The sequence below is a fragment of the Corapipo altera genome, unplaced genomic scaffold (genome assembly GCF_003945725.1).
Source record: "Corapipo altera isolate COAL_440 unplaced genomic scaffold, ASM394572v1 23b, whole genome shotgun sequence".
NCBI lineage: Eukaryota > Metazoa > Chordata > Aves > Passeriformes > Pipridae > Corapipo > Corapipo altera.
The window spans coordinates 5,160,236-5,185,322 of record NW_020884885.1 but is presented as its reverse complement, the minus strand read 5'-3'; the positions used below and the strand labels follow the sequence as shown (position 1 = coordinate 5,185,322).

The window sequence follows — 25,087 nt, the reverse complement described above, 5'->3', positions numbered from 1 at the left end:
AGAACAAGAAAGACAACTCCCATTGGAGGAGAGGGCTGTGCAGTTTTGAATACATGATAACCTTTTAAGTCAATTACACATGTTTAGAGAGGGAAGAGAGAGGGAAAATATCAGAGTTGTTGTTCATAAGGGAAATACCTCTAGATAGGTATGAAACAAGGCTTGACATGTTCTCTGATCTACATTTAGTTTAATTTTCAAGTTCTTAGCATATACAGTATTCCCTTTTCCTCTGTATCAACTTCCACAAGAGCTATAATAAATCAAAGGACAACACACGATATTCCCTCGTTTTCAGCTGTCAATCTCTATCACATGCCTTTTATTATCATCCTCTTTTTTCTCTCTCCCAGTCACTTATTTTTAAAAGAACAAATGCACAGAAATAAAGAGAACTGGACACATCTTTCTGTGTAATCTCTTACCTGATGTAACTTAAGTGACATCCGAATTCCAGGAACCACTACTTTCCTCAGCAATTCCATGTCAGCAAAGATCCATTCATCTCTAATCGAAGATATACGGAAGTCACCCTTAAACAGGGCATGCAGGCCATACAAGAAGGATTCCAGATTACTGTTGAGGGGAAAAAATAATGAAGAAAACAGCCCAGATATTAACAGAAATACAAACATATCCACAGTTATCATCACTGATAAGAACAGAAAATACTGAGCTGTACAGAAGGGCACACAATTCCTCTCCATAAAGATAAGCTACAGAATAAGACAGGGAGAAGAGAACATGAGTAAATATGTGCATATAAGCAAAACCTGGACATCAGATGTCTACATGCTCTGAACAGGTAATGAACAAGCCATACACAACAGACCGTTTACATGGACTAAAATAAACAGGAACACCATAAGGATTGCCTGACTTCATGTTGAAGATTTTAAAAGAGAAAACTTTTCAAGGTATATAACATTGGAGGATATGTAACTTCAGTTGTGCATGCTTCAGTACAAAGTAAAAATCTTGTCAACTTTTCGTGTTTAAAGGCATTGTTTTCAATTACTAACTAAACAGTAAAAAGTCAAATATGCACTGATCACTCTTGCAACTGCATATTTGCAAGACTTTCAGGAGGCAATTGGTGGGTACTTAGAAGAATTAGTCAACAGTTGCCCTAAAAGTGAAGTAGAACAGTCAGCAGCCAGCTGACCAAACAGCGCCTGCATCTGATTATGCTTTTTATTTTCTTTTTAAACCACCACCTTGTGATTTCCTGAAACATTTAACTATATTTTACATTGGATTTCTAGAGCTGAAGCTGTCAGTCTGCAAGAAAGAGGTTGCCATATCACAACAGAGTTGAGGTGAAGGAGAGCTGTACAAAACACAACTGCTTGCCACAGAGCCAGCTAAACTGTGAAACTTATCATAACAGTCTGATCTAACATCCATCAAGATATGAGTTCTCCACTTCAAGAAACTTCCCTCTTCTTCCCCTTATTTCCATATAGGGCACCTACTTGGTGCAGGAAATGGAGCTTACTTTTAGAACTTAATCCGCTCTTGGCTTTTTTTCCCCCATCAGTTAGAACTGGTCCTTACCCATACCAGAATTCTCATCTTGCATTAGTTCAATAAGACAAGATGCTCAAATTCAAGTTCTCCCTCGTTTGCTTTTCTTTGGTTATGTTTCATTGGCTGTTGTAATGAAGACAAGTTACACAGCAAATCTGTCCAGTTTAAGGGAAGACAACATTAATTATCCATTTCTTTTATGAAAAGGTACTCATCCTAACACCTAATCTAGGAACTCAGAGGGATTTTGAGGATGGGAAGCTTACAACAACAGTATTTTATTACCTAGACATATGATGTGAAGCTGTTCCCAATGCTCTCCGCCCCAGAACACACAGTCCATAACACAATGTCACTAGGGGTGAGTCTTTACTTGAATCCAGTGGCTTATAATAACAAAAGAGAAAATAGTAAGTCAGGTGAATGGAGTAAGGAAATCACCACTGAAAAAGACAATTCTGCCAGAAGGAGTAAAAGACCCAAACGTGTAATGGTTCACAAACTCAAGTGTGCATAGGTACCCACTGCACCACTTACTCTTAAAAAACCAATTCTGTTTGCAACTCTGAGCAAGAGTTTTGCAAATACGTAAGACTACTTGTAAAGGCAAACACACATACACTATTATTTGAAAGAAGACAAACTGTAAGCTGAACAGATGTATGGTACATTCCTCATGGATACTGTGTTATCTTGTAAGCAAACTGTTGATTAGCAAAATTATGGGGTTTAGACAAAAATATTTTTACTGAATACAGTGGATTCTAACTGACTAGGACTATTTAATCCTGATTTAACCAAAAACTTCCCTGGACTACAGTTTTAGTCTGGAAAAACTTGCCCTTGGTTCAAAGCCAGTAGTAGCTGTACAGTGTATATAATGCCCTAGAAAATGGCATCATTAAATTAAATGATTAAATCTCATTTTCAATACATACACAAAATCTCTCATGACTTGAAGGGAAACAATTTCCTTTGGCTGTTGTTTGTCATTTGACCACAGGACACTAAGTCTTACACCTGTGAAAATGGGCTTTTTACTGATCTTTTAACCCCAAAGCAAAACTGAACTCTTAAGTCTTGGATCCTTCGTTAAACACCTAAATTCCAATTGTATTCCTGTCCCTTTAATCTCAATTAATTTCTGCTTATTCTCAAAGGCAACACTAATTAGACTAGACCACACACAGTTATTTTGTAAACAGTAAAGGCATTCTTCTACAACCACACTTCTGTTTAAAAGGTGGAAAGATTTTGGAGAGAAGAAAAGGTTGAATATAGGATGATAATTTTCACAAGCCAACAACTCCAGCGGTCCAAAGTAAAACAGTACAGTATGATCAATGAGAAAGAAGCAGTCAGTCTTATAAACTGGCAACAGGTATTTGGGGTTTTATGGGGTTTTGTTTTGCTTTGGCACTTTTTTGTTTAAGTTAGGCTTGATTTGTGAACACTGACTTCTAAGCACAAAACATCAATTCTGTAAGCATACTGTTTTGTATGTAGAAAAATGCCTAAGATTCAACTGATTCACCTGAGCTGGCAAACAAAATTCATTAACTGGTTACACCATAAGTTACTTACAGAATTTATTAAATTCTCAAAAGTAGAAGACCAAAACCATTTCAATGAAAATACTTGGATTATACATATTTATTTTAAAAATCAGCATTGAACCAGCCAGTAAGTCAAGCCAATGGGAAAAAATGAGACCATCCTAGAATAATGAATGGCTTTCCTCACATGTCCATACTTACCTTTTCTCTTCGAGAGCAGCAATATTCTATCCAGTTCAAATATATCATACAGAAGCTCTCTCTTGAGATCCCTGCCAGACGATGGTCATAATCCTCATCAATATTGGGGTTAAATGTTGGGTCTACATCAACATAATTGCGGTCTGTGCACAACCGCAGACCTTCCTGCATTGTCTCGTTAGCTAACCATTCCTCTAGCTTGGGGGATGTCGTGACATAATAGATGATTCCCTGAAACAGTAGTAGTTAAGAATATGAGTCACTGCAATTAAAAAACCCAGTCAGTAATCTTGATTGTTTCAAATTATTTGCATTATTTTCCTGGCAACAAACAAAACTGACACACAGTAGTATTTATTTAGCTCACAGGTGCAACATATTTGCACAGAAAATACAGGTGGTATATAGGAGTATTTTTCAAAGATTGTCAAGATTTCTGAAGCCTACACTGAAGAAATAAGGAAAGGAAAAGAGGATGGGACAGGACTGCCACTATAATTTTTGCAGAAGACACAGAAATTTTTATCTAGTTACAATGAAGGATTAGATATTAAATTTCTAAAGAACTCTAAACAAAACATTTTAAGACCCTTGTGCTGGGGAACACAACAACTTGTGTGTGTATGAGAATAAGTATCTTGGAAACATTTTAACCTGAAAATTTTCAGCTCTCTGAAAGAGAGTAGCTTATGAAAGATCTCAGTACACTGATTATCCGAAGGGATCTGAGGTCTAGAGTCCTCTTAAAACTGCAGGCCAGGACTTTCTTCCTTTTTTAAGAGTCAAAGATGGGTTTGGACAGCTTATAAGGACTGAAGAGCCTGGCTATTTAACTTTTCATTTACAACACAGCTATTATATTTGGGTTATAGTTTTCAAGTTTCTATTCCAGCTTCAGCTAGGAATTATCCTCTCTCTGATCTAGACTATAGGGTCGTTGTCCTACTCATGCACCATCTGAGTCACCATCAGTACAACAAACCCTGTCCTCCTTTAAAGAAGGTGTTCATACATCTCTAATTATCATCACATTCTATGATCCTCATATGACAGACATGAGAAGTTCGAGACATTAAGCAGTTTCCAGGTGTAATCCAGCCTATCCTCCCCCGAGGGTCATACTAATCTGAATCATACCTTCACATAGTAAGTAGTGAGAATTTTCCGGAGATCAAAGACTTGAAGCATGGAAGCTGCACTATTGTCAGTGATGCTGTAACCCTCCAGAACATACTTTGTCACAAGCACTTCCCAAGCCAGCCAACGCTGCCCAAAGGCAGCATTAAAGGAAAGCATGTGAGGAAGGTGGCCTGGTTCACAGCAACAAAAACCTTCATCTTCCTCTACACCTTCAGTGATGGCCTCTACTTCTCGTTGCTGACAGTAAGTTCCTTAGGAGAAAATAGAGAAAAGAACAAAGCACTGAAAGCTTTGCATGATTGCTTTAATGTGAACTTGTGTTTAAGAGTTTAAAATTCAACCCATTTCCAATTACATTTTTTAACACTAAGTGAACTATCTGCCAATGAACACAAAAGATTTGGATAGCTTAATTTATCACTCCAAGATCACATTTGACTTGAGTTTCTCTGAGAAGTAACTATGGCAGGCATATTGTACTAAAATGGAAAGACAGACTTTGCATCAAGTGATAGGAGCATTAAGAGGCCCTGCAGCCCATTTTCAAAGAAATTAATTTACAGGATGAAACTGAAAATTACTTTTGTTTCTAAAGCAGAAGACAACTTTTTAGTACAGACTTAATTAAGGAAGTGTAAGACACTCACCTCTGAATTCAAGCCCCCTCAGCTGGAAGGTGACCAAGCCATTTCCTATCTCTATAAGGTGTACTAGTGCATTGAGGTAGTCAGAGGCTAGGATGAAGCAGTCCCCAGTACTATAGTTTCCCCAGCGACCCAACAACAAGTCTCCACATAAGCTGTGCTGAAGGGAACGGGTTAAATGTTCATAGAAGATAGAATTCAGGTTGTTATCATCTGAACCTGCAGGAAGATTCAATTTGGGTTATCTGAATCTGTAGAAAAACATCAAGCTTGAATGCCAATTATCACTTCACACTGAAGTCTGAAAAACCAACCCCAAAAAAACTCCAAATCAACCACCAAAATCAGACTAGGAAAGCTACCTGGATTCCGATCAAGCTGCGAAGCCAGTCTAGTATTTGAATGATCCACACGCTTCGTGCTGAAAAGAATAAAATAAAGCATAATTAATACAAAATATATTACTGTAAGAAAATCTAAGGAAAGAAACTACTAATATAAAATCTGTTAAAGAATATTCCCACTGTAATAGTTTCAACAAGTTATTTTAAAATAGTTTTATATGCTAATTTTTGCTCTTCTCATATGTAAAAGTATTTTCTGCTTGTGATAGCATTATAGTACTTAATAAATTTTGTCCACAGCAGATAGCCATAGAATAATCTAACTTTAGATTTAAGTGCATATATTTTCTTAGATAGATATAAAGCTTTAGATGTGAGAAATAAACTTTAAAACAATTAAATTAGCACAGATAACATTCCAGTAGACTTTACTGAAAGAGCAATTTCATTGTCTGAAGTTACAACCATAACTCTTTAATCTAAGATTTGGAACACTGTATTTAAACTGTTATAATGTTAAAAGGGAAATAATAAATACCAGAAATATCCACTCATCTTGCCCTATACTGCCACTCTATCAACAATAGTGAACTTCAGAGAAATAAAACAAAAGGAGGTATAACCTGAAATGAAGATTCTTTTACTACTGATCCCACCTTGATCAAAAAATATTTACTTTAAAAGATTTTTTTATTGAGTTTAGCCAGTTTTGCTGTAAGCTAAGCAATAATGAACACAGGTAAAATACACTTATGAACTGCTCCTCCAAACCTTTTTATACATAAATCCACTACCTGATTAAAACTGCATTTCACAATAACGTAATTTTTATGTTTAAAAATCACCAGGATAGCATACCTCTAAGTAGAAATTATTTCAAGCAGCTGAAGCTTGAAACGTTCCTAGTGTAAAAAACAGCTACTACAGTATTTCAGAAATAAGTTAATTGAAAACTTTCAGTACTATACACTAGTGTTGTCTGAGGAAAAACATAGCAGAATAGCCAACAAAACCACAAACCCAACACATTTAGACATACTTACATGATTAAAAACAAATGTCACAAACTTTAAAGATCTGATTTCACCTACTTGTAATCTCTTTCCCAGAATTTGACAGGCCTGGCATATGAAGTGATGAATATTGCACTTCCCAGAAAAGGATTCAGTGGAGTAGAGAAGAAAGCTGACACAGCTGCTTGGACAAACAACATGGCAGAATCTGTAGGATAAGAGAATTAAGGAAAGCGAAGCAACAACTACGGGGGTTTTTTAAGCTCTTGGAATATTATCCGATATAGACAGCAACACCAATTAAGAACAAAACAAGATCTCTACAAATTTCTATGCAGCAAAGTGCCTTTGCAGTATCTCTACCTATTAGGAGATTATTTTTGTTTTTAAAAACTGAAATAGATGAGAATTTGGCACTAGACATGGTAGTCATTCAAAAATTCTATCAAGAATACTAACTGAACAGTCCATTCCGACAGGTCTACAGAAGTTTAAAATGCAGAAGTCAAGAACTAAAACCATAGTTAGTGACTCTCATAAAAGGGAATGACTGTGAGAAGAAAAGCTGTGTAATTTTCAGAATGGATTCTACTCCATGTTTCTTTCATGTCGGCATTCTTTCATGCCAGCATTCTATTCCTACTTTATCTGCTACTGTATCATTCATAGCATTGTAACAAGGCAGAAAGTGTGCACATTTTTTTCATAAATACTCACTAGACAAGCCTGTTTCTTCAGTAGGTTTACCCAATAATACATAATCCATTATAACACATTATTCAGAAGTTATAAATACACAACTTCAGGAGAAAGCCTGCATTTTCAAAGGATACGTGGCACAGCAAAGGGCTGGGCAAAAGCATGGAAGGCAGATCCCCAGGTGATCTGCCATGGAGCAATGTAGGTATATACAAATCTCAATTTATAAAAGAGTTCCCAAAGCTACAGGAAAAAAAAGAAAAAAAAGAGAAAAACAATTCAGCAATTTAGCCAAGAATCAATATGCTTTGCAGTACACAAACATCCTGAGGAATTTACTGGTCATCCTAGAGTTCTTACTGGTTCTACCAAAAGCCTTCAGACTTAGGAAAGGGATGTAATTACAAAAGCAAGTAACATAATATGCTTCACTGTTCTACTAACAGAAACTCAGGAGATGTTCAGAAAGTTACATATGGTTTCTCAAGCAAACAAAAATGCTTTGGCAAGGAGAAGTCTTAGCTGCCTTACAGGATATTAATTACAGTACAAGTAAGACTGAAGATCTGCAAGATTACCTATCAGCTAGGACTATCTGTTTTCCTTTTTGGATAACCTGAAACACCTAGGAATAGAGTTGAAGTTACCTTGCTGAAGAGTATGGACATGAAGAAGAGATCTAGCAGCATGGTCTCAGTAAAACTTTTGTAATCAAAAGTAAAGAAGAGCACTGTGAAAATAACAGTGACATACTGGCACGTTGGGCTACTGAATGATGAACGCAGTAACTTCAAGCCAGCTATTGTGATCATTAAAGCACCCAACCTGTGTAAGAAATTCACACAAAACAGTTACTATCTGCTGTCCAAAAGGTGTTTAAAGATCACATAAGTTGTTGCTGTTATGAAATGCCAATCTCTTCAAACTCAAGTTTGCTTTTGGAACTGGGGGGTTGTTGGTTTGTTGGCTTTTTAAAAGACAACTTTGGATTCGGGTTTTTTTTAAAGAGGTTACTAAGTCTTTTTATCAGTATTCTCAAGCCCATCAATGTTCCAAGGATGAGCATTATTTGTAAGAGTACCACTAGCAAAAAAAAATTAAGAGATAAAATATCCTTGTATTCTGAAGAGAAATTTGGTCTTTAATTTAGGTTATGAATACTGAAATGCAAAAATGCTAGATTAATCATCAAGAGAATGTTAATGCATGACTCTACTACTAGTAGCTCTACTAGTAGTAGTAAAAACTACTGCTCTAGTTTTTATTGGGGGAACTGCAATTTCATTCTTTTTTGAGATAGTAACTGACAGATCAAAGGGTTATAAAAATTAAGTTAGAGTAATATAATGGCAATATTCCTCCCAAAGGTCTTGTAGTGACAGCAATAACGAATCCAAGGTAAGAACTTATTAGATATAGGGATTAAAATTAAAAAAGCCAACCCCCCACCCTCTCCCAAAAAAATCTAATATTCAGTCCCCCACCTTCCCCCAATCCATATTCCATTTTGTTTCAAGATTCATGTTCTCTTTTGTTCTAACTCAATAGAACTTCAAATACAAAAAAGCCACCTGGTTACTGTTTCTTGAAGGCTAAAAATTACAGGGCCTATTATTGAACTGTCATTTGCTGAAACAGTCAGATATAGTGCTCAAGGGATTATAACAAAGGCTCAATTTAAGACGTGGTGTGCAATTTCATCTGGATATGGATTATACTTAGGGGCTAGAAGGCCTGGGGAATTCCTTGATGAGAGATGAAAGCTGTAGAGGGGCTGTAAGCTGGCACACCAACTTGGGGAACAAGTCTGAAATTTACACCTGATAAAATACCAGAACAAATCACCACTATCTTGAGCTTGAGTCTGGATAATCATATTATAGACTCTGAAGATAAACACAGAAACTCTGTTATCACACTATTAGGTAACTCTACAACCTGCAATCTTTACAGTATGTACTATGAATTGAATGATTTATCTTTCTGGGCGTTTTTCATTTAATACTGTAATACTCCATTCAGTTTAAGTCAGCAAGGTGACTTGGCTTTATAAGGGCTTTTACATAAAGAAAAGCTTTATTTATTCCTTGCCTTAGTCTTAAGACAATAGCATTAACTGTCTTCTCATTGAGACCAGAACTCACTATTTAATTTTCCACCACAGCAGACATACTCAAGATACTTGATCTCCTTTTCTACTTACTCAGTATCCAGTTTCTTTGGACTAGCAATATTCTTAGCGCTGCTACTAAGCTCATTGAGGACTATCAGTGGATAGATAACATTCTTCTCTACAAAAAGGAGCCAAATGTGAAGTTTCTCAAACCACATAACATGTGCGGCATCTATCAAGATACATTAAAAAGAAAAAAATCAGATAGCACTGTCAAATCAAATTCTAACAGAATGAAGATTCTTGATCCAAATAGTTTGTGGAGCCAAACATTAACTGTATTCTCACACCAGATTTTCGCAGCTTTATTTAACCAAAAAAAAAAAAAAAGAAGAGTTTTTGCACTGTTCATACAACAATAGAACAGTTCACAAGCTACTTGCTTACTGCACATGGAAGGAAACAAACTGGGTTGCCACCTCTTCAATGATTTCAACATTGCTATTGATGAAGCTGTTTGACATTATGTACTTTATCTCATGTAAAAGGATGGTTTTCCAACTATATTCAATCTGAAAGACTTTTGGTTTACAACTCTACAATACAGAAGAGCCTACATAATCTGTCAACACAAATGTCTGTGACTTGAGAACTTCTTTTAAACTTCAAGAATTGCAAAGTACGTTTCAAGTTAATGCAAATTAAAATAAGAAAATGTATTCTACAAGGTAGTCTAGAAGAACCTATGTCAAAAGTTATGTTAAACATTGATGCATATATTGATGCATACATAAAGGATTAAGGCATACTTGAAAAGAGGTTAGAAAAAGGTCCTCTGCTTTTTCAGTGCTGTGAACGACTGCACATGTCTATAAGAACCCCAGCAAGAACTGAAGCTCCTTTTCTACAACAGAAGCCATAAGGACTATTAGTCAGTGACATGGGATGAATTCTTTAAGTTACAGGGACCAAACTGGAAAATGTTACAAACTCATATTTAACATTACTGGCTATGACTTCCATTTTTCCTGAAAACACTACCACATCTGGAAATACTTAAGCCACGTATCAGGAAAAGGGCACCAACTATAGCTTCTCTAGTTTTATAGATTAAAAATTTAAGGCATACAATAGCCCTTTTTACTTCTTCCAAATAAAGTTCGACATCATGCTACAACTGCTATTCATATTTATCTTTACATCCAGTCACTGGAAAAAAATCCCACAATTTAGACATCAATGAAAAGACCACACTGCATTGCTGCTACAAAGGTTGAAAGTTTGTGAATCAATTCTGATGATTCTCTTCTTCTGAGGAAATACCTAATGAAACACAGTCAATCTTTATGAAAAATTCTTGAAGCAATAATTAACACAAACTTGGCCACTTAAGATTCTGAAGACTGTGTTTTAGTGGAACTGCTCTGGGATAATGTTAGCACATGTATTAGCATCATCAGATAAGAGATACATAAAACATCATGGAATGAAACCACGAGGAACTGAGAAAGTAAGACATTTATAGATTAGATATAATTAAAAACTCTGGTGGTAAGAGTAATAAAGAGAAGAAATTAAGTTTATTAAAAGGTCAGCAACTACAGCAAGTTCAGTAAAGTGTTATGAATGATACTTACTTCGGACTTCAAACTGATGGTATTCCTTGGTTTTCAGCAGCGGGTGAGAAAAGCAATGCCAAGGAAGTTGCTTTCGGAGTTGAGGCAGAACATAATGGGTCACAAAGCCTACCGTACCCACCAATGCATAAAGAACATAACTTAAAATAGGCTAAAAAAAAAAAAAGAATTGAAGAAATTAAGGTTTGTTTTTATAAACAAAATAATACACTAACAATGTAATACTTTTTCCAGCATCTAGGCAAGTGCTCCTGTAATACTAAGTTGGGAATTTATTTCTTCATGGAAGACTGTACTACTAACTTTAAGATAAAACAAGAAAACCTGCAAGAAAAAAACTCTCTGTATCTAGCAAACTTTCACTGAGTTGAAATGTATTTTAAAGTAAAAATAGTACACCAATCTGCTTTCATAGTCCATTGCTTCTGACCCATATGCATTTCATTTTAAAAAGGTATTATTCTCTAAAGGCTGAACCCAATTTACATTTCCGTCTGCTGGATAAAAGGAGGTATAAGCATAAGCAAAAACAAATCATTAATTTCATATTCTCTTGAGAAAGTAAGAAGCCTCCCACAAGACCAAACCCTTCCACAGAAGTCACAAAATACTGCAATATTAACATGGTATGAAGGCTGGATTTCACAGTAATGCTTTCCATACATTAAAACTTTCTCAAAATTTCTAGATAAGTAATAGAAAAATTGGGATTGCATTGTCTTGTCATAAGCTCTTTCTGAATTCAGTGAAGCCTAAGTCTACTGAACTATACAACTGGTGAAAAACATGCAGCCAATTTTCTCAAACATGGGGGAATGCAACATTCCAGTGGAGTACTGAAATTCAACCATACAACAGATGTTCCTTAGAAAACACTAGTACACCTGCTTAAATAGGGCACCTGACCCCAAAACATGCAGCTACCTAAATACATATGTTTTTTAAAATTAGTTTTTTACTTTAACTTTAGGCAGCAGGAGGAGTATAAAATCATTCTAAAATACATAAAAGAAATTTTCATTTGCCTGACATAAAGCTGTTCATAATCTAATCAATGTTTCCATTACAGGAATACTAAAATAAGAAACTCAGTAACTGCAACTCTTTAGGTAAATGTTTAATTTAAATTCAAGCACAGGATCTAGTCCCATGTCATCATCAAGTAGGAGTCACATATGACATTAGTTAGTCCTGTAAATAACCATTCCAGTAAAGAGGTACTCCCCTATACTATAGTCTACAAACAGCCATGCTAGCATGCAACTGCTGTGTCAAGGTTCAGCCCCTCAAACTTTAGGAATCAAACCTTTTAAACTCTTTTTTAAGTTTCTTTTTTCCTTATTCCGAAATGATCCTGACTATTTAACTGGGATAGATGAAACAAAAGAGGGTGGTTTGTGTCAGAGGCTAAAACAAAGTCCAGAATATAAGCAGAAACCAGGAAAAAACAGGGAAAGATGACTATTTGAGCACATAAAAGTGAAGAACTTTAGTCATGTACTTATCACACTATATATTTAAAGACCATCTGAAACTAGTCAGGAGACTCAGTGAACTACCAAAATAAGCTTTATATCACAAAGTATTTGCATACAGAAGGCAAATGGAAGACCTGAAGCAATACCTTACCTGTAAAACTGTAAATACTGTACTGACGTGAATTGCAAAATAGAGTACACCAATGACTATACACACAATCAGGTCAGACTGCAATCGTTCACTCTGCAGAGTCAAAATAAAACAATTTTAGAAAATATCAGCTTTAGTTGTTCTCTTAGAATCATTAAAGTTGGAAAAGACCTCCAAGATCATCAAGTCCAACCTTTAAATACCTCGTTAACATACATACACAGCAACACTGAAACTGATTAGAGACTTTCAAATTATGCCAGTGTTAATTACTTCCATTGAAGTTATCAGAAATTTCACAGGACAAATCTTACAGCTAAGAGCATGAGTTTAAAATAAGTTAGGTGCACATCAATAGCAGGGAAGGACAAATCAGTACACCCAATATATTCTCTCTCTCCTTCTGGACCGTGAGGGGGTGTAATGATTGCCCCGTGTAAAGCAATGATGAAAGAGATGGAAGGGACAATCAAAATTCCCCTTTATGATCTAAGAATTGCTTAAATCATGGGGTGGTTAAGAGCTCTGGAAGAGTGCTGCCTTGGCAGAGCTATCAACCAGGCAAAACAATGAGGCTTTAACCCTTTATCCCCTCCCTTTCAGAAGGGTAAAGGATAGCTTTGGAATCCTTTGGAATGAGTTTGAATTTTCCATTACCTCTTAAAAACTGAAAACAAATCGTTGACGAGAAAAAAAATTACAAAACTAGTAATGCCAGAGTCAGCCACAAGGGGGCAACATGTACTTATGGCAACTCTGCTATTTACAGCCCAGAAAATCATTGAAGGATTAACTACTCCAAAATTGGACAAATAATTACACAGAGCAACTACTACTGCAAAGTTTTAACTTCTTGCGCTACAACTTACTTTTTTTTTTTAATCAATTAGTCCTGATTTCAAAAACCACTGAAAAAAAAGACTAGAATCAAAATCCTCAGTTCCCCTGCCCCCTTGGAGACTAAAACCATTTTGAGAGCTAAAGAGGAACTTGCAGCTCCTGTCAGTCTCTACCGTTCCGTGTTAAAAGAACTGCAGTTTCTCTGCTATTAATATTTATTTGCAGTTTCCAAAAGCTGCACCTCATCATGTCTGTGCCTGCTGTATTATGAGAAACCCAGTTATACTGTTCCTCCCCTACAGCCAAGCCCTACACAAAGCTAAGCGACTGTTCAACCTTCTTTTGTACAAATTAAACATACTAAGCTTCTTAAGTCTTTTATTTATTGCTACACTGTGTGAAAAAGGATAATGTTTAAATATTATTTCCATAAATACTTAGAGTGAACTGGTACTAAAGTTAATATAGTTCTTGCCACAATTAACTCTTCTCCATTAACTCCTGCACAAAACTCAAGTATCATTTATTAATATTGATGAGTTAGAAGAAAATCCTCAATGATACTTCACTGAATTCATACTAGGGAATTCCAATTTCCTCATGTCTACTTCTAAATAACTTAAAATTGCAATATGAGCATTATACTCTTCTTATAGCACATCAGTTCACCTGCAGAGTTCAAGGAAATGCTCTGATATCCATCTAATCAGCACCATGGTGACAAGTGTGAGCTAAGCAAGATCCAGACTGATGCTATACAAACCAACGTAAAGCAAATGCTTTAAATATATTAAAAAAAAAAAAAAATACCAAAACTAAAAAGCCTACTTACCACAGAATTTCTAAGCTTCTCAGGTAAAGGATCTTTTACTTCAGACAGAGGATCCTCAGGGTTTTTGTCTTCAGAATTAGGAAAAAATTTTGATTGCACTAAAGAGCTTAAGGGAAACCAAAAAAAACAAACAAACCACTGAAAGGCATGCATTGTTCAATGTGGTTTTAGAAGAATAATGGAGTCAGAAGTTCTATTACAAGCTGATCACAACAAAAATTAATTCTGGCATATTAATGCTTTCACATAGCTGAGCAAACTTACAGACATCTCAACTTTATGAAAGAATTAGCTCTCTTGCACAGAATGACCACCACTGAAGAACAGCAGCCAAATGTTCAAATAGCAGTTTCAGTAGAAGCAACAGCACTAACTGAACAAAAACTGAATTTTAAGTGAAGTTCTCAGCAGTCACGACACAAAATTTGAATTCATAAATAACCAAACAGAAATGTGCAAAATTTAGAACTGGTCTATTTGTCAATACCAGACAGAAAACCATTAATTCTTTGGTTTAATTCAAACTTCAACAGCAAAAAACCCCAAAAAATCTATACTACCCTGATTAATCACTCAATTAGGCATTCTGACCAAACTACTAAATTCTCAGCAGGCCTTGATGACACTAATGTGCAAAAACTTTACACGTAAGCTTTTAGGAGACCATGTGCAGCATTACTAGCCACTACTAATTGTCCCTCGACCCCTCAGTGTGATTTTTCTTACAATACCCTATGTAGTGCAGAAGTATTATTTCATTTTACAGACAGGAAGATCACTACTGAACGAGCCCTAGATCTTCACAGGAAATTACATATTGCAATCTATTACAGTGCTTAACTATGCCACATCTGGCTAAACAGGTGAAACCACAGGTCAAACATAAGGATTTAGTACTTGGAAAGAACAAAAGAGCAAGTATCTAGGGACAAGGACCACATACCAGCTGAGTAAAGTCAACTAACTAAGAGTAACAAGAGGACAAGGCTTAGTGGTCAACCCAAAGATAAGAATTTTCCTCTTGTCTGAACGAACCATTGATCTCCTTGTTCACAGGAGAGTTCTCTCACTGACCCAGGCTACTATTTATCAAATTCATCCAACATTATGGCTACAATTAAGTCCAGGTTGAAGCTCCGCCTAACGCAGCCAGATATGTCTCTGAGCTTCTATTGGCTGTTCTGGGGGAGGTGTTTCTCCTACTGGAACTATTTTGATTTACATGCATAATTATTAACTGAATCAGAAATACTCTCAGCATCAGATCAATACTCTGACTCAGGAACAGCAACATGAATACCTGCTTCCCGATGCTAGATGGGAATGCTCATCACCAAAATAGATCCTTATTGTTTTGCATCTGAGATGAAATTATTTGTACAAGTGCTTTGAGCACACATTCAATATAAGAACAGATAAACAAATGAAGTGAGAGAAACTGTTCAGAAAAACCCCCTGTGGACTTCAGTTTCAACTAGTGCCCTGAGCACATGTTTAAATACAGGAAAGATACATGTTGTTCAGCATAAACCCACCAGCAGAAAGATGGCACCTGACTGACATTTTGGAGAACATCAGCAGGCAGCTAAATCAGATTTTGGCATGTGACTTACTAGAAGCCATAAAGAAAGGTTGTTGTTACAGGAGGAACTAGGTGCAAAATCTGAGAATTTCTCTCTAACTACTGAACCAAGAACATACTATTTTGATTAATGTGGGTGACTACAAGTTCCAACAGTACCAATAACTAACATTATTAGTAGTTTTTCCTTGAAGTTTGCTTGTTCCTTGGGAAAGGGATACAAATTATCACTTACAAAAGTACAGAAGGGTCACTACTTTGTCTGCTGAGATGATACGATATTGCCACTAACAAACCACAAAATATGGAGAAGAGAACTGGAATATGCTGCCCATCCCAGGAATCCTGCAGACAGAAATAAAATATTAATAAAAATATTAATAGAAAGTATACACCACTTACCTGACATACAAGAATTATGTATATCATAGTAAAGAGTATGAAAAATTTAACTACAAAGCCACAAAAATGAACCACGACTTTTTGTACAAAAATATTGCTCAATATTTACCTATGTCTAACGATAGATCAGGAATTCTAACACAGTGTACATCCCTCAAGCCTACAGCACCTTAATCATTAAACAGTCATCATTTTTCATAACTCTTAAGAATTTCCTGCATTCCTCGAGACCACAGGTTCTTAAGACTTACATTTAGTCAATTCTCAATTTTGAAAGTTACAAATGTTTTGACTCAGAATGTAATTTTTCCTAATTTGCTGAATACAGATTAAACATTGGGTTTATTTTTGTTTTCATGATCTGTATTGGACCTGCAAAACAAGATAGTGATTCTTTGCAAAAGCTTGTTTATCTTAAACAGATGTGTTTACAAAAGGCTAATGAGACAAGTGTACAAATTCACAGAAAGCTAATGATCTTCTGCAGGTGAAAGCATCATGGGTGTATTTCCTCTAGGAACTTTCCACTCTCTGTGACAGAGGGGAAAAAAGCCAGTCAAATTTGAGTTGGATGGCACATATTTATTTTACAATTAATTGTAAAATAAGCATTTTTGATTACTGATACACCTGAAATGCACAAACAGAACCAACACCACACTACACACTGTTTTCTAATAGAAAGGTATTTCAAGCAAGGAAAATTGGGGTGGAGATAGTGGGTGTACCCTTTGCTACCTTTCACATAGGCACACATCTTCACTTTGACACTACAGACTATTTCCTGGTTTCTTTTCAGGTAAATATTAATTTGAAGAGACTATTTCACTTTCGCAGCACCAGAAAAAAATACTAACATAAGCCATTCTGAGAGTTAATAAACAATACTGCTAGAAACAAGTCGCTTCCTTTTTTTCCAAGAATCAATGTAGAGTGGAACTTATGGAAAATGTCATGTATTTTTAACCAAAAAATAGCCTGTTACTGCAGGCACAAATCGTGCACCTTTTAAAAGCAAAAAAATCTGATTTGTTCCTGCATTGCATCTTCTCAACTGACATCACAGCTGAGCAAGTATGGAACCCTACCAAATCAGACTAATATTTCTAATTCAGTTTCTGCTTACATTATCTAATACAGAAGGAAGCAGAGAACAAAACCCAAAACATTAATATATACTGTGCATAAAATTTTGCTCACCTTCAGGGCACCATAGCACAGTCCATACAACAATGCTACTGCCACAATACTACAGATAAAACTGTAAAGTGCTGCAAGCAGGCTTGTGGTAGCTGCATATCACAAAAAAGAAAAAAACAGTTATGTACTTAAGTCAGAATACAAAATACTTCAGTTTGCTTAAGCAAGATATCAGCCCCCTTAGTTGCAACATCCCTCTGATGAAAAAAGAATTAACAATCCAACCTTGAGCAACTACTTGTATTTTCCCCTACAAATGATTTTTATAAAAAGAGCATTTTATGTGGTTTTTTTTACCTCCTCATTTTTTTAACAACATTACCATAGTAATAAAATAGTTAAAAAGTGCACCAGAAACCAGTTGAGGAAGAAGGTATACTTTTTGACATAATTACTAGGACAGTAATTCTATTTCTCAATAATCAATCAGAAGACCTTAAAACTTTTTAAAAATACAGTTAAGTATTCTGTGTTTAGAGGACAGGAGTACAAATAATGTAATCACTAAGTTTTTTAAGTAGCATACTAATCTTGGCTGCTCCAAGCCTCGTGCTTTTACCGCTGACAGAGAACACAACACTCACCGTTGCCACCGAAGACATGGATGTCCAGCTGTTCACAGAGATACATCACAAATGTATTCACCTGAGGCAGGAGACCAATGAAGAATACTATAGGGAAACATAGTGTAAACACTACAAAAGAAAAAAAGAGTTGAAAAAGTGGTAAATATTAAAAATATATCATGATAAGTTCAGTTTAAGTTCTAGAGTAACACACACCATTTAACTTAACACCACCGAAGTATTTCTACTATAATTTCTAAGGAAAATATATGTTATGTAAAGTTCTACTTCAGTGACTCAAAACTGACTGAATACACAGATTATATAGACCAACAGTTAGAAGATTTCTTGTACTTTTGTTTTAATTGCCGTAGAAATGGACACAGGCCCCATTCAGGCTTTTCATTTTTATTTAACAAAGATCAGCCAGATCAGATCAGAGGACATCTCTGCCATTTGCTAGAGCAAATCTATAGAAGGCAGAAGTGTTCCCATGAAGTTCTACTGTTGTGAAGCAAACAATTCAAATCCATGAAAAAGCCACTCACCTATAACTAAGTCCCTGGCTGACAGCAGCAGTAATGGGTTGGTGAAAGCCATTCCATACAACCTGAATCTTGTTGTAGATATGTTTCTGCTGCCATAATCCAACAGCCAAATAAGACCACAACATAAACAGAAATATACAGGCCTACTATAGGCTATGATACGATTGTGACCCTGTTTAAAAAAAACAAAACACAAAACCACCAACATTTGTTTATTATTAGAAGAAAAAGTAATTTTTACTCTTCTCCTACAGACAGCTTCAGAACCAAAATCACTGTTCATCAACTAATGTACTGTCACCTCAGTATAACCTAAAGTTTTCTTCATAAAAACCTTAAAATCCTTGCAGTCTGTCTTTTTTATGGTTTTGATATAAGAAAGACACAACATTCAGATTAAGTTAGACTAAGCTATATTTACTCTTAGCATAAAATACAACGAAGACTATGTTGCTTGCAGGACTAAATGCTAGAGAAGCTCTGACTAGGCTTTCCAAGCAAGAGAGAATAAATCCATTTTAAAGAAAAAGCAATTAAAGTTTATTACTCAGATACTGCTCCTGCTGAGGGGTGTGGAGGGAATCTCTATTTGTGTGTTTATAAAAACACACAACCTCTTACGTAAAATAGTAAGAATTCCTTGCTGCAAAGGAATAATGCTTTTACATATTTTAAGACACACAAGGAATATTTTGTCTTGGCAATCTAGCACATGCACACAGAATATAAACCTATTGTGCAACACTAGTACGTGAACATTTCCATGCCCAAACATTAATGCTTACTAGAGCATGGCATACTCAGCTTATTCTCACGAAAAAATAAAGCAGTGTGCACACTAGGACAGCTGAATGATCTACAAGAGTAGAACAGAACATCAAAGCTGTGTCAGTTCTTACCAGCAGAGCAAATTACAACATTAAGAACACTTCTCAGTATAATTGCTTGAATAATAAAGATTCATCAAAAACCTAACATGGCATGGCTCCAGAGCAAAACCTAGGCTCAAAACAGGGAAGACATGATTTTCTGAATAGAAAGAGTATGGCAGGGGGGAAACACAGTATCGGTTGCCTTCTCATACACTAAGGCAATTATAAGCCTTTCATGCCTTAGGAGAAGGCACATAAAAGAAATGCCAAAAAGATCAAACCAAAGTGCTCAGTTCTCTGTAGAAGCTCTGCATCTGCAAGGTTAGTACAGTAGCACGTGCCCATGACTTACATGTCGAGGGGAAGAAGAATCTGGCTGAACACTCTGAAACCAAAATGGAAAGAGGAAAGTTACCCAATCTACAGATAAGTGTGTTTACCTCCACACACACACAGTTTCTTGACTGAAGTTCTTTTAACAATATCTACAATTAATTTTACAATTGTCAAGCCACACTACAGCCTCTTTTACTGTTTTTTCAACAGTTATGAACTTAAATTCTAAATCTAATTTCCACCCCAATAGTCTAATCATAAAAAATAAATAATCATTCTTAGATTACAAATAAACCATAAACAATAGTGTAAAAAAATTCAATAATCTGATTAAAAATTTGCTTAGATATAATTGCTTCATGTGAATGCATTGAGGTATATCCACTAAAAAAAATAAAACCCCAAGGCAATAAAATTTCAAGTTCTGTTTGTAGGCTGCTTTTAACCAGTGAGAATGTGTTCCTTTTTGGGAAAACAAAAAGTGCATGAGAACAATAAATAATGGTTTGTTTAACAAACACATGCAGAACCATTCTAGTGAAATGACTATCAAACTTTCCATGAAGCTAAAGTTTACTCATTTCTTTATAAATGATAAACATGCATTTTTCCCTTAAAGCTCTGACTGCAACACCCAACCAAAGTTATATCTATTGTTTGTAGAAAGCAAAGACAGAAATTAAAATACCTTCAACAGCGAGTACTGACAACTGGCTATTACCAGGCAGAACTGGAAGACCCAAATATCCTTGAAAAAGCCCTCTATAAGAAGTACAGAGCCCAGAAATGCAACTAGAATAGCTAGGATGACAGCTAATACATTTTCAAGGATCTCACGATTCCTGTATTAGAGGGAGAAAAAAAAAAGAAAAAAAAAGATAGAATTAAAAGTTAACTATGTCTAGAAAAAGTTGCAAGGGAACAGTTTGGGTCAGAAATTAACAAGAGTTATGCTGCCGGTAGCAAAGTAGTTAAGAATAGATTTGAACTTCCACAGACTATACTAGCACACTGTCTCTCAGCAAAGCTAAGAGCTACCAGGCTTTCAATGACAGCTGAAAGCAATTAGTATCTTATAGAACTGAACTTTAAACAGCAGAAGATAACTTCAGCAGATAGTTTCAGAAATAATTCAAATGTTTAACCAGAAGTGTGATCTGTAATACAAATCTATATTCAAGGCCCATCCAGGATGATTACAAGCCTGTAAAAAACACAAGCATGACAGTTTATCTGTATATACGCTGTCATTCATGATTTTGTAATGAAGAAACTAAAAATACTCTCACTTGGGTAAGATATGCCAAGTGGAATAAAGATAATTCCCTATGATACTGGTAGTGCTTAGGAACAGAATTAATAGTGTTCCTCTGTAGACCGAATCACTACTCTATTGTTTATTTCAAGGAAGTTCATTACCAAAATATAAGTAGTCCACATATTCCAAAAGCTGGTAACCGAAGGTTCACCTTAATTTTATTTCACTAGGTAAATGCAGCAGGGACAACAAGTTACAGTATTAGATGACGTTAGAAAAATGCTTTGAAATAGCAGGCAAATTCTCTCTATTTGCTGAAACACTAAGTGCATGCCAGGTTCTAGACCTTTTCAATTACTTTTTGGACAAAGCTATTTCCTAGCTTTAAAGATTAGCAATGAATGTCTCGTTTTGACCATTCAATTATCTTATTGCCCCACTCAGGCAAAGTGAGAGTTGGTTTCCTTTTTCCTTTTTTAGGTTGCTTGAGAAAAAAGGAGAGTACCCTTCACTATTTTAGAAAAAATACACCTTGTATTATTCTTTCATCTTTCGGAGCGCAGAAAATACATATAATTCTCTAAGGATAGGTTTATCTGTATTACAGTTTAGTCAATATTTTTCAATCTTTGCTCTCCGAGGTCTAGTGACATACAAGGATCTCACCTATCAAATAAAGCCAGAAGAGTTAATCTATCAAAATTGATGCTAATCCAAAGCTTAGGCAGGATCCAAAAGCGGTAGTACTGCTTGACTTTTTGAGCTGCTTCCTCTTGAGGTTGCATGTGGTCCTGAAGGTCAGGGCTCAGGTCAATATCTTGCTGCTCCAGTAGATCTGTATCCATTGTTAGCAGCCTGTTCAACCTGATCTGAGGAAGAGAAAGCTAAAAGAAAGTCAGTATTAACAAAAGTTCATTTTTATTGTATCACTGTAATCTACTGAAAACAGCTTTAAAGAAAATTGCTGGAATACTTTAGTTTCACTTTTGAGAAGTTATATGTTAAGCACTGTCAGTTCACAGGCTTCTGCTTACTTTTCCTCTCCTTATCACAGCACATGAATAGCACTAGCAGCAATGATAGTTTGCATACAACACAATCATTTGCCATTTTAGTACATGCCTTATTTCAAACAAACAAGTCTTCCAAGCACATTATCCCATTTACTCCAAAAACTTCAAATTTGAAGACAAGTAAACTGATACATGAACAGGAATAACATACACTACAAGAATATTCCAATTATTAATTTAAATAAATTACAACACATTTCTTATAGTCAGCTAACCTGCATGCAAACCCATGCTTAATGGTTCTTTTTGCATGACAAAGCAACATATGCGTGCACCAGCGGTCAAATTCAAACTCACTGAATCCAGAATACACTCAGAAATGAGCTTAAAAAAGCTCTGCCCTAAGCAGCCAAATACTATTTATGACTGACTGCATCTCTCACTTATTTTGTAGTTTGTCACTCTACAGTACTCCTGAAAAATCGCAGCAATACTAACAACCATAAAGGACATTTAAGGAGAGTATTCAATGTTAAAAAGTTACTACAGTATGTATGTGTCATCCAATTCATTCTAAGTTTCATTAACAGGCCAAGAAAACTTAATACACTGCCCTTTATTCTTAAATAATATCATAGTTAAAATGTCATTTAATGAAAAAAGTCACAATTGTTTAAGGCAAAGAATAAAATTTCAATACTCACCTCACCCTTAAGTGTCAAAACTATAGGTTTTAGGGCTTAAAGGAGTCTTCTGCTACAATTATCTTTAAGTTTAACATTCAATTTCTCTTTTTATAAAATTTTTTTCATCACTTTTTAAATCATCAGTGTATTCTAACTATGCTCAGTCAGTTTTTCCTTCCTAGAAAAACACTAATGAAAACAACAAGCAGGAACACTCTTTCTGATGGCATTTCAAAAATACAAAACATACTATTTAAGATAAGCTATGTCAGAAAATAGGTCCTTTTCTTGACAACTTCTTAAAAACCTAGTTTCTTAAAAGGTAGAATCACCATAACATTCATGGTACTAATAATAAATTTCAGTGGAAATTTCCATTTAGGTACATTTACATTTACAGTCATGAGTTTGCCTTAAACAGAATCATTCCCTCCACTGGGACTACACAGGCAAACCAAAAGCACAGGAGAGGTAATGCAGCCTCTTTTCTAAAGGTTACATTTTCAAGGGGGATGGTGGAAAGCAAAGGAAGTTCCTCTAGCAGACACGAAGTTAGAAGAGCACATTCTTGATCAAAAGTACAGTGAGGTAAATGGAGGTCTCTTGCTCCTCTTACAAATCCTAAAGCTGTATTTCATTTTCCTTCTTGATTAGGTCATTAAGTACTTTGATATACTTTCTTTTGGTTTGCTAACTTAAGAATCATGCACCATTCACATTTTTTTCATGACACAGCAATATAAGACTTCAGAGTACAGATATGTCTGGACCTGACAACAATATAAAAGGTTTAAGATCACAAACTACTTGCAATATGAAACATAGTAAGCTTCTGCCCTGTTTTCCCAGTCACTTCTTGCATATCAATTTAAATTTTGTACAGCAGATTTCAATGACAGATTTATAAATTCCTTTCAGGGAAATTACTGAAGTTTCTCTTGGTCAGAACACAATATTTATTCTTTCTGCTGCTTGATAATCTTAGTAATAGACAGAAGGAAAACCTGTCCAAGTTGTACACATATCTCTGGAAACCTTTAAAAGGTATCTTAGGATATCCAATTTCCATGCAATTTTTTTTAATCACTATGCAGAAAGGTTAATTTGTATATATATATGAAGACATTGCAACAATAAATACTTTATCTTCACTTAAATCCAGACAAAATTCCTTCTTAGGAACAAAGAACTACCATATAGAATGGTTAATCAGTGCTATAAAATTGGAAAATCTTCTGATTTTTCACGTGCTTTAAAAATATATAAGAAAAACTTACTAGATCATGTGGATAAAAGCGAACTGAGGTAGAACTCGATACGTGAGAGTCCGTGTCACTATAAGAACAAGGAAAATACTTCAGATTATATACTACATTTTATTTCAACAGGTCACTTTAATTTTCTAGTGCCCCAAATTAATTTTAAATCCTTGTAAATTTTATCTAAATATCCTTAAGTTTTTCCTTCCGTTACTTATTATAAGTACAAGTAGCCGCTTAGTCTCATGTACTGTGGTACCTTCTGTAGCTCTATTAAACCAGGAGACTCTAATCTTACCTTTAATATAATTTTCTAAACACCCAGTCCCTACGTTGCTTAACAAGGACTACAATAATAGTAATGATTCCACTTGAACAAACAAAGATGTTTTATAATCTGATAGTTACTGATATGTAAACACGCATCACAGCTCTAAAGAAGTGCAAAGGCATCTATGTGTTCACATGCAGAGTTTCTGTTAATTCTGTACTGTTTTTATCAAGGTCCCAAAACTGCCACAAAGGGTACATACTTAACACAAGTGTACTGAGTACTTAATCTTAAATTGCTTTTTAAAAACTTAAATTTACACAAACTCAAACCTCTGGTAAGAAGAGCAAAATTACTTTGCAATTTCCATTCATTAGAGATGAGGAGAAATTTCTCTTACTGTATGAGAGTCCATATCCAACCATTGCTTTTTTTCCCCCAATTTTGGATAGCTTTTGGATGTTTGTTTTCCATGTAAATCACATGGTTGTAAGAGTTGTATCAAATTTATGCAACTTTCCTTCAGCTCCTTGCCTTAAGACAAAAACATTCTTTGTTATCAATTTTACTTTACTGAAACTCAAGTATTTCTAAAGCTGAGATCTGATTATCTGATGTTTCTTCCACTAGGACATAACAGCAGCCATCAGCAAAGCCATTGCATTTGGAACATGCAAGCAGTAGAGGCAGGCATTGGCAGCTTTGTGCAAGGAATACAGAACTTTTTGTAGAAGTTCAATTCTACAAAAAGCACTTGCATACTCTCAACTAGAAAGATTTGAACATGGGAGGTTTTATACTCATTACTCCATAATTCCAAAAGCTATTCCACCTACTCATCGTGGGAATTATTGTATTCAGCATGATGCAATAGCATCAGAGCAGTGCTACAGTGAAGTGGATTGGGGGCAGGCAG

General features: G+C 35.4%; 1 protein-coding gene across 8 annotated transcripts in view; it reads right to left on the bottom strand.

Moving 5' to 3' along the window:
* The window catches only part of PCNX1 (pecanex 1), an 85,406-nt gene that overhangs the window by 15,106 nt on the left and 45,213 nt on the right, over window positions 1–25,087 (bottom strand). For 5 of the 8 annotated variants that reach the window (XM_027641776.1, XM_027641768.1, XM_027641770.1 and 2 more), the window contains 21 exons: window positions 23,919–23,976; window positions 21,609–21,826; window positions 20,373–20,526; window positions 19,701–19,733; window positions 18,477–18,648; window positions 17,947–18,057; window positions 17,363–17,454; window positions 15,996–16,105; window positions 14,179–14,284; window positions 12,507–12,599; window positions 10,878–11,028; window positions 9,331–9,472; window positions 7,775–7,952; window positions 7,262–7,370; window positions 6,507–6,636; window positions 5,434–5,492; window positions 5,075–5,290; window positions 4,425–4,678; window positions 3,288–3,518; window positions 1,816–1,916; window positions 426–576 (listed from right to left, as the gene is read on the bottom strand). In XM_027641776.1, the coding sequence (XP_027497577.1) occupies window positions 426–576; window positions 1,816–1,916; window positions 3,288–3,518; window positions 4,425–4,678; window positions 5,075–5,290; window positions 5,434–5,492; window positions 6,507–6,636; window positions 7,262–7,370; window positions 7,775–7,952; window positions 9,331–9,472; window positions 10,878–11,028; window positions 12,507–12,599; window positions 14,179–14,284; window positions 15,996–16,105; window positions 17,363–17,454; window positions 17,947–18,057; window positions 18,477–18,648; window positions 19,701–19,733; window positions 20,373–20,526; window positions 21,609–21,826; window positions 23,919–23,976 (2,869 nt within the window). The remainder of the gene's footprint in view (window positions 1–425; window positions 577–1,815; window positions 1,917–3,287; window positions 3,519–4,424; window positions 4,679–5,074; window positions 5,291–5,433; window positions 5,493–6,506; window positions 6,637–7,261; window positions 7,371–7,774; window positions 7,953–9,330; window positions 9,473–10,877; window positions 11,029–12,506; window positions 12,600–14,178; window positions 14,285–15,995; window positions 16,106–17,362; window positions 17,455–17,946; window positions 18,058–18,476; window positions 18,649–19,700; window positions 19,734–20,372; window positions 20,527–21,608; window positions 21,827–23,918; window positions 23,977–25,087) is intronic. The other 3 variants (XM_027641769.1, XM_027641772.1, XM_027641774.1) reach the window with 1 other exon arrangement.